The sequence below is a fragment of the Scomber japonicus genome, chromosome 15, assembly GCF_027409825.1.
Source record: "Scomber japonicus isolate fScoJap1 chromosome 15, fScoJap1.pri, whole genome shotgun sequence".
Classification (NCBI taxonomy): Eukaryota; Metazoa; Chordata; class Actinopteri; order Scombriformes; family Scombridae; genus Scomber; species Scomber japonicus.
The window spans coordinates 11,499,271-11,509,180 of record NC_070592.1 but is presented as its reverse complement, the minus strand read 5'-3'; the positions used below and the strand labels follow the sequence as shown (position 1 = coordinate 11,509,180).

Genomic DNA, 9,910 nt, shown 5'->3' with positions numbered 1-9,910 from the left:
CCCTCACCGGTAGAGGGCGCTAAATCAAACACACCGGACCTTTAATCATCGGTCTTCACCTACTTGTGTGTGTGTGGCACCCTTTACATACCGGATTTGTTGACCTGTCTCTCCCTGTAGTTGTGCGGTGGGCGGGGTTAAGAAACTAAAAACACACTCCACAACACCAGCTGCCATCCTTTATGAGACAGTCACTTATATAAACTCTCAGGCTCAACACAACTTTATCTAAATAATGTCTGCTTCTGGTGCGTGTTAGCATCAGATTTGGAGAAGTAGTGAGCTCAAAAAGTAGCGCACAGATGTAAAACTTTACTTCTTCAATGGGTTGAAGAGCCCGAAGTTGGATTTGGGAGGGAAATAACGGTGCACGACATTAGCCTCAGATTAGCTCACAGTAAGTTGTCCAGCTAAAATTAACAAACCCCGGGGTGTGTGTAAGCAGACATGGAGGGCTCACCTTTCTCCAAATACTCCTGCATCGACTTCATCTTCTCCGTGGTCGGGGTCTGCACCTTCCTGGCCGACTGGGGCTCGGACGTGTGGGTGGCCGCTGAGTTTTACCGCCGAGGTGACTTCTTCTGGTTCGGGGTGCTTGTCGCCCTCATGGTCCTGTCGTCTGTCGTGGTCCAAATGTTCAGCTGGTTCTGGTTGAAGTACGACCGGGAGCTGCCCGGTTTCAGCAGCGGCGGCAGTAGCGTGCACGCCGGGGCGGACACCGTGCTCTGCGGGGACCGAGTCAAACTGTCCGGCTTGTTGCATGTGCTGCAGCTGGGCTTCCTCTGCAGGTACACACACACTCACACACAAATGTGGAAGTGTTATTATATCAGTGTAATAATGTCAAATCAATGCAGATAGTTATTTAAGTGTTTTGTTGGACATTAGATAAGGTAAGGTAAAGTCCACACTTTCTCCAAGTCAGTAAAGTGCCTATGTAAACACTGAAAGGGGGTTTTCCTCTCTGTAATCATCCCTCTTGCTCACACTGGCTATTAATAGATGTGATTTCAGTGTAAGTGAGCAGGGCCAAACTCCACAATGTGGATTCATTCATGCATCATTTAAAAGTTGATCTGAAGCTGAAATTAGGCTTTAGTAGTTTGAGTGAGTCATTTCAAGTGGATATCTGCCACGTTTACAGCCTTTTTTTAGCATCAAGGTCCCTCATTGTGTCTCCCAGTTGAGCTGTGGTGGCGGTATAGTAACAAAAGGAGATATTTTGGCACTTAAAGACTGTAATAATGAAAGATATCGACTAATTTTGACGAGGAGGAATGGTTATGGCAAGAAAAAACTTATTAATGTTACTTTGGGAACCAAACTGTTATTTTAACACTCCTGGACATTAGGCATTAACTCAAAAAGTATGTCATTTAAATGAGGCCTATTGACCATCATTTCCAAGAAGATATGTAAAACCTTTGGTAATAAATTGTCTATAAAGGCCTAACATAGAATTGGGGCATAATTTATACCTTATCCAACCACACTAGGTCACCTTTGATGTGGGAGAACAGAAGTTGCACAGACAACAGGAGGGTTGAAAACAGAGGAAAAAAATGTAAACTATTCCTTTAACTGTAGTTAAAGTGGGCTGTGAATGCTATAGCGTGACAGGTTTCTCAATAAGTGGAAGTGTTTCAGCAACAGGTTACACAAAACATCGACCGCCTGTCTGTGTGTGTGTGATGCAAACACACATAAGCTTTCATGTGACTGTAATAATGTTCTCAAGAGAAACAGCTGCTCTCCGTGCAAATAAATGAAAAACAGGATATTCCTACCGTGTGGCTCAGTCAGTCAAGTAAGCGTGTAATCACTTTAGGCAAGTGCTGTGACCTTAAATTAATTTTAGGTGTGGTGGCAAGTGAATTAATTGCCTCAGGAGAGAAGTGAAGGCAGAAAATGAACAAATGATGAGTCAGTGAGATTTGATGTGATACAACATAAGAATGCATCACGCCAGATTGTTTTTATTCAACTTTAAGGGTTTGTTTCTCTGCATGGATGTGGTGTGTAATCTTCACTATGCGTTATGTAACCGTCTCTCACACATTTATCCACGCAGGCACATCTCGGCCATTCGACAAGGCTTCAGGGTTTGGTGGCGGAAACAGGAAGGGTCAGAGTACGCTGTTTACCTGACACATGACCTCAGCATGCTGCGGCTCATCGAGACCTTCTGTGAGAGCGCTCCACAGCTCACCCTCATGATCTATGTCATGCTGCGCACCAACAGTGCCAGGACCGTACAGTGTGAGTTCTCCTTTGTTATATTTGCTTCCTCCGCACAAGGTAGAGCAAATAAAAGCCGTCACACACCATTGAGAGCAGTATTTTAATTTATCAATACGGGATGCAACATTACGTGTATTTAACTTGAAGACAGGGTGCGATGTTTGCGTGCTATTCCTTTAAAGCAGGATGAGACATGAGAGACACATGATCAATGAAATGCTTTGTGATTCCCCGAAACACATGTGAGGAAGGTGCTGTAGGTTTTAGAGGGTGACTTTAGTCGTGGTGGGTTACCATGTGAAGAAAAGATTGACACACAGCTGCGGTTGTAAAATCTGGGTTATGGTAAAAATGTGTGATGTTCACTTCCTGTAGGTTTTTACACTGATGGTTTAACTTCCGTTTTTGCAGTTGTGAGCATCGCTGCATCAACCACTTCTATTGTGTGGATGGTGGTAGACTATCACCGCTCCCTGCGCTCCTTCCTCCCAGATAAGGCCAAGCAGGGCTGGGGTTCCTCCTTGGTCTACTTCCTGTGGAACTTGCTGCTGATCGCCCCGCGTGTGGCCGCCATCGCCCTCTTCTCCTCTGTCCTGCCCGGGTACATCGCTGCCCACTTCCTGCTGATGTGGGTCGTCTTCGTTTTATGGGCCTGGCGACAGAGGACTGACTTCATGGACAGTGCTGGTGGAGAGTGGCTCTACCGGGCCACCGTAGGGCTGATTTGGTACTTCAGCTGGTTTAATGTAGCGGAGGGTCGGACCCGAGGCAGGAGCATCATCTACCATTCCTTCATCGCCATAGACGAAGGAATCCTGCTGACCACTTGGTGGTATTACAGGGACCCTGTTCTGACTCAGTCGTACGCCCTCCCTCTGCTCATCACACTGCCTCTCAGCTACCTCCTGGGCCTGCTCCTCAAAGCCCTCTACTACTGCTGCTTCCACCCTAAACTCTGGAGACCCCTGGCGAGGGATCCAGGACTGCCTCATGATTTGCCAGATGCAGTGTCCTTCCGAGACTTTTCCATCCAGGACAACACCATGTCCTCCCAGCTCCTCAACAGAAGGATGGCCTGCCATGCTTCTAATTTTTATTCCAATCAAGGAGTCGATAGAAACACTGATAGCACAAAGAATGCTGAGTCATCACGTGTGTGATGTCTGACTTTGTGTGTGTTACTGCCAATAATGTACTCCTTATAACTGTATTTGAATGCAACAGTCTATCTCTACACTGCCTCCTTCCTCTTTGATCTCCACATGATTTCATCAGATGCTCACTGTAGTTTGAGTCAGAATACTGGCTCTAAAAAAGTACTTGAAAATAGGAGTGGGAAATATGAATGAAATCTTTGCCGTATTCTTTGTATATTATATATTGCCATATCAGTTTACTTATACTGGGATACTTTACATTACTGGACAATCAATTGAAAGACTGTTAAAGTAAATTAAAATAATTGAATACCTGATTAATCCAGGTACGTAATCACATTCTATCAAATTTTAATATTTCCATAAAGCTGTCCTGCATTGATTTGCAACATTGCCACAGACATATTAAAGGGAAAACTACAATGGTAGAAACAGTTTACAAAAATCTGTTTACAAAGTCACATGTTTATTGTCCCATATCTCTCACCTCTACTTTACAGTATGATTATTTAATGTACTCATTTATAAAGTTATAATGTTAAATATTAATGTATATTTGATACATTTTCTACAAAGTCATTTCATATCTTTTCATATGAAGTGAAATTTTACATGTGAAATAACTACAAATTTAATGTGACCAAGGGTACGTTGTTGCTTGTGTGTTTGAATAACAATAAAATCTAAACATAAATACATTTTATAATAAATAGAATAAATATTCAAGTGGTAATAATATGATTGTTACATTATCTTTTCAAGTTTGAATTTTGGGTTTTGTAAGCCTGACAGTCCTGTTCATTCTAAATGTGTTTTTGTAACAGCTGCTACCACTGAAACCCTCCTGAGGGACTTTGAATGTTGATTTCTACTTTTTTTAAGCTTTTCTTTTCATATACTGTATATTTTCTATGTCCAGCTGTTTTAAACCACATGACATGGTTGTTTGATGAGATGATATTTATGGTGTAAAACCAGTTCAAGTCCAGTGATGATCCTACACACATGTCCAGTACAAATCCTGATGTTTCTCCTGCTCACTCGTCCAGTGTTTGTTCTGCCAAACGTCTCTGTTTACTTTAGTGTCAGTTTAGACTTTATTTAGCATTATTCTAGAAAGAAGCAGTTTTATTTAAATCTCTTGTGGTATCATAAAAAATTATTCAAGTTTCTGTTTTTTAAAATTTCATTAGTTGATTTTCCATGTTAAATCTTTTGTCAGCGAATGTAGTAAATCCAAACTAAAAGTCACATTCACTACTGGTTGTTAATGTTTTACCTCGTTTACATTGTGCAATTATTAAAGTGGAATTACTCTTTCATTATGTCTGTTTTCTGTTTTTTTTCTGTGGGTTTTTACATTTTACATCTGCGGGTAGTTACATGATGACACATTCTGCAAACATCCTATTTCCACAATGACTTTTTATAGCACAAGAACTTTATTTTAACACGGGGATGTCCTAAACTGTGACAGCTGCCAGTGGGATTTCTAGTAATATGAAATACCTTATAGGGTGTAACCCTTTAGTTTTCTCCCTCCTCCTTGGAGGGGAGGGGAGGAAGGAAGGGGGAGGGCTTACACTTGTTTTAACAGTGGACCTTGGCACTTGACTTACTTTCAGTTTTCTAACGGGTTCCGAGTGCTGTGCAGATGCCTCTGTTCTGCAGGCAGTTTCACGTCTAGTTTGACAGACACTATGGATGGATTTAAGTATACCTGCCTGGACTTCTTCCTCACTTGTGTTGGTCTGTTGTTCCTGCTGCTCGACATAGTGCTGGATATCTTTACCGTTGTGTCTTTCTACGAGGAGAAGAACTATGTGTGTCTTGGTGTCCTGGTGCTGTTTCTGGTGGGCTCGTCAGTTCTTGTTCAGGCCTTCAGCTGGCTGTGGTATAGCTTTGATGAGTCTGAGAGGGAAACAAAAGTTGAGAAATGCGTGAGTCGGAGCCAACTCAAGCTGCTTCATGTTTTCCAGCTGGGAATCTACTTCAGGTAAATGTTTGTGTTCAAAGTGCCACAGGCTGTGTGTTTTTCCTCCTTCTGTGCTGTGTGGTATGTGTTCAGAGCTGTGTGTGTGTGTGTGTGTGTGTGTGTGTGTGTGTGTGTGTGTGTGTGTGTGTGTGTGTGAATGCAGGGAAGATAGTTTCTATTCTCACATGTTGCTTTACACACAGCTGCACCCTGCCTTTACTCCACCCATTCATGGAAATATTCCTATTTCCCATAAAGGCCAAAGCGTGCTTATCTGAGAACAGAATGGAACAATTGTTTGTTGTTCTGCTGGAATTCAAACTGCACTGTTGCACCATGAGTCCACTTTTGGTTTCGGCATGCAGCACACAATTATTATCATATTTTAGCACCGTCATGCTCATGAGGGCACGGCTGTGTCAAGAACACAAGACATTCACTCATTATCTTACATGACATAAACCCGGTTTCATTTCCTCTAAACATGATACACATCGTCTTTAGTTTCAACTGTAGTCTTTCGATGTGTGTGTGGTGTAATTTTGTTTATGTAGATGCACTTTTTTGGGACTCAGAAGCAGGAAAAAACAAGTTATATTACAGTTTCCTTGTAAACAGTAGATAATATGATTAGATTTTGAAGGGCTGTGGTGCCTATAACTCATTGTTCTGAGTAAAACTGTTTGCTTGTTGAAACCTAAGCTGCTCCTTCTGATGCATTATTACCTTAGATGTGAAATTAAACTGTAATGGATATGTTTTGGGTCATTTTGTAACTGGATATGTTTATTTAAGTGTGTGTTCTCAGCTATACTGATCAGTTTCTATCCCACAAACCTTTTCTTCTCAGGCATGCAGGTGTTGTGGAGATGTCTCTACGCCGCTTCTTCTCTAAAGAACGTGACAGTGAAGGTTTGGCAGCACACCTGAGCCACGACCTCAGCTTGCTGCGGCTCATAGAGACGTTTTCAGAGAGCTCCCCTCAGCTCGTCCTCATGCTCACTCTCACCCTGCAGCGGGGTGAACTCAGTCATTGGCCAGGTGAGATATGTTAATCATGTCTGAGAGTTACATCTGGGTGCAACTGTGTGTCTTCGTGTGTGATAAATTCAGACTCAGGAATTAATTAAGGAAAAATGTTTCAGCTATTATTAAATTAAAGGTCAGATTAATGTGCACAGACGTGGCTCTGTTGAAGCATACTCTGCTATCAGATAAAAGGCCTAGTGAGGCGTCCTGAATGTATTACTTCAACATGATTTACAATCTTTTATTTGAATTGTCAGTCATCCAAATCTTCTGGTGTAATATCCACTAAGTATATTAACTCAAGTGCTGTATTTAAAGGTCCAATTAGATATGCTTTTAATTCATTTTTTTCTGAGTGAAATACTTTTTGCTCTGCTACATTACACATAACATTACAGTTGACCACTTTAGTTAGTAGTTGATGTTAGATGACGATGCTTTTTTCTCTCTTATTCGCAGTAATATCTATAACCATACTAAGTATAACAGAATTGCATCTTTCCAGAAACAGTGTTAACCATAAATATTCTAGATGATAACTGTTAACAAACCAAAGGAGCTTCAATAAAACCTGTTGACAGAGTGTTTTATGCAAAATATCTGCAACATACTGACATAGACAATGCTGCTGAATTTAAAATTTGATATTCAAATGTTGTGAACACATTTATGTGGCCGTGTTGGGGTGGTGGAGGAAATCTCTGAAACTGCAAAACATGGTCAAATAAAACCAAAACTATCTGCATGGTATGACTAGATACTACTAGAGAGTGAATTTCAAAGCAAAGGTAACAATATCCTTACAGTCAGTGGCGTGCACAGACTTTTTGAAGGGCAGGAGTGAAAAGAAAAAAAAGGGCACATACAGCCACTGAAGAGGGCACTTTAGTGCATGCTTTTGCCACCCAAGAGGGCAGTTTAGTGTGTTTTGCCAACCAGGAGGGCACCCTAGCATGCGTTTTGGCTCAGAAGGGGGCACCTTAGCATGCGTTTTGGCTCCCAAGAGGGCACTTTAGCGCACGTTTTGGCTCCCAAGAGGGCACCTTAGCACGCGTTTTGGCTCTGAAGGGGGCACCTTAGCATGCGTTTTGGCTCCCAAGAGGGCACCTTAGCACGCATTTTGGCTCCCAAGAGGGCACTTTAGCGCGCGTTTTGGCTCCCAAGAGGGCACCTTAGCACGCGTTTTGGCTCCCAAGAGGGCACTTTAGCGTGCGTTTTGGCTCCCAAGAGGGCACCTTAGCGCACGTTTTGGCTCCCAAGAGGGCACCTTAGCTCGCGTTTTGGCTCTGAAGGGGGCACCTTAGCATGTGTTTTGGCTCCCAAGAGGGCACCTTAGCACGCGTTTTGGCTCCCAAGAGGGCACTTTAGCGCGCGTTTTGGCTCCCAAGAGGGCACCTTAGCACGCGTTTTGGCTCCCAAGAGGGCACTTTAGCGTGCGTATTGGCTCCCAAGAGGGCACCTTAGCGCACGTTTTGGCTCCCAAGAGGGCACCTTAGCTCGCGTTTTGGCGCTGAAGGGGGCACCTTAGCATGCGTTTTGGCTCCGAAGAGGGCACCTTAGCACGCGTTTTGGCTCTGAAGGGGGCACCTTAGCATGTGTTTTGGCTCCCAAGAGGGCACCTTAGCACGCGTTTTGGCTCCCAAGAGGGCACTTTAGCGCGCGTTTTGGCTCCCAAGAGGGCACCTTAGTACGCGTTTTGGCTCCCAAGAGGGCACTTTAGCGTGCGTTTTGGCTCCCAAGAGGGCACTTTAGCGCACGTTTTGGCTCCCAAGAGGGCACCTTAGCTCGCGTTTTGGCTCTGAAGGGGGCACCTTAGCATGCGTTTTGGCTCCGAAGAGGGCACCTTAGCACGCGTTTTGGCTCTGAAGGGGGCACCTTAGCATGTGTTTTGGCTCCCAAGAGGGCACCTTAGCACGCGTTTTGGCTCCCAAGAGGGCACCTTAGCACGCGTTTTGGCTCCCAAGAGGGCACTTTAGCACGTGTTTTTTTAACAAATGGGCCCCTTGTGCACACCACTGCTCACAGTAATGGTAATCCTTGTCTCTTCTGTAGAGTCCAGTGCTGAACTAAATGTACTGAGGTGAAAGTATAATTTCTGATCAGCAGAAATTCTGATCAGCACATATGCATGAAGAGGTTTCTCCTGACCAGGAGGAAACAGGTTTTGCTGTTGCTTCAGTTTTCTTTTTGAGTTATTGTAACCTTTCTCGTGATGTCCTCTTATCTTCCTCAGTGTTGAAGGCACTCGGGTCAGCCTTAGCCATCGCTACCAGTGTGACCATGTACCACCGCTTCATGCGCTCCTTCCTGCCCAAGAAGGCGAAGCAGGGGCCCCTGTCCTCGTTGGTTTACTTCCTCTGGAACTTCCTTCTCATCGTGTCTCGCCTCGTTGCCCTCGCCCTGTTCACCTCTGTTCTGCCCTGCTTCATCTTCACCCACTTCTTTTGCTCATGGCTGTTTTTTTTCTTCTTCATCTGGAGGTGCAAAACCGACTTCATGGATACCCCTTGTGGAGAGTGGCTTTACCGTGCCACCGTGGGCCTCATTTGGTACTTTGACTGGTTTAATGTGGGCACAGGAAAGACGAGGAACAAGACTGTGATCTACCATGGGTGCATGCTGGTTGATATCACCGTCCTCTGTGGCTTGTGGTACTGGAAGATGATCACAGACCCACCTTATTTTCAAATCCCACAGTTGTATGCTATAATCATAGCCGCCAGTGTTGTTTTACTTTATGTTTTTGGTCTCTTATGTAAAATAATATATTACAAGTTTTACCATCCAAGCCTCACCAAAGACGAGTTAAAAGAGAGCCCAACAGAACAAGGACAAGTTACTGCTACTGGAGATGAAGTGGACAATTTAGTTGTTACAGATCGCAGCATGCCGAGCCCAGCACCCGAAGTTAGACACTACAATAAAAGAATGAGGAAGTTGGCCGAGAACTTCTACGCCTCCTGACCTGCATCACTTGACATCCACCGGACAAGGAGGCCAGATTGAAACTGAGTCATGCAACCATCAGTCAAGCAGCCTTCGTTAACGTGATCATCGGGCTGTGTGTGGGATGGTGGACTATGACACAATCTCATGGGAGATGACTTCAGTTCACATCCAGACTGCTGGATTCTTGTAATCCTCCTCTGCACTGCTGCTGTCTACCAAGGCACATAAACCCTAACCCTGGCAATTATTATTTATCTTTTTTAATTTTTTTTTATCAATAACTGATTTATTTGTTGATAGACTTTTCATTTTATTAAGGCTGCCAAGGCTAAAAGAAGAATACTCACATGCTCATATGTACATTGAACGTTATTGGTCTCTATAATTGTTCATTTTGTCCATAACAGTGCTGCAACTAATGATCATTTTCAGTATTGATCAATCTGTCGTTATTATCAATCGATTAGTTTACTCCATAAAATGTCAGAAAAGGTAAATCAGTATTTCCCAAAACCTAAGATGAGACACCCTTAAATTTCTTCTTTTATCTCAATCAAAC

At 43.5% G+C, this 9,910-nt stretch overlaps 2 protein-coding genes across 2 annotated transcripts; both read left to right on the top strand.

Annotated features, from left to right (window-relative positions):
• The first annotated feature begins 447 nt into the window (after positions 1-447).
• xkr8.3 (XK related 8, tandem duplicate 3) lies at positions 448-4,038 on the top strand. The gene is made up of 3 exons (XM_053333946.1): positions 448-788; positions 2,072-2,259; positions 2,653-4,038. Exons 1-3 carry the CDS (start codon positions 448-450, stop codon positions 3,399-3,401), a joined length of 1,278 nt encoding a protein of 425 aa, XP_053189921.1. The 3' UTR covers positions 3,402-4,038.
• A 797-nt stretch (positions 4,039-4,835) lies between these two features.
• LOC128373766 (XK-related protein 8-like) lies at positions 4,836-9,583 on the top strand. The gene is made up of 3 exons (XM_053333947.1): positions 4,836-5,394; positions 6,224-6,414; positions 8,636-9,583. The coding sequence occupies exons 1-3, from the start codon at positions 5,099-5,101 to the stop codon at positions 9,364-9,366; spliced, it is 1,218 nt and encodes a 405-aa protein (XP_053189922.1). The 5' UTR covers positions 4,836-5,098; the 3' UTR covers positions 9,367-9,583.
• The last annotated feature ends 327 nt before the right edge of the window (positions 9,584-9,910 follow it).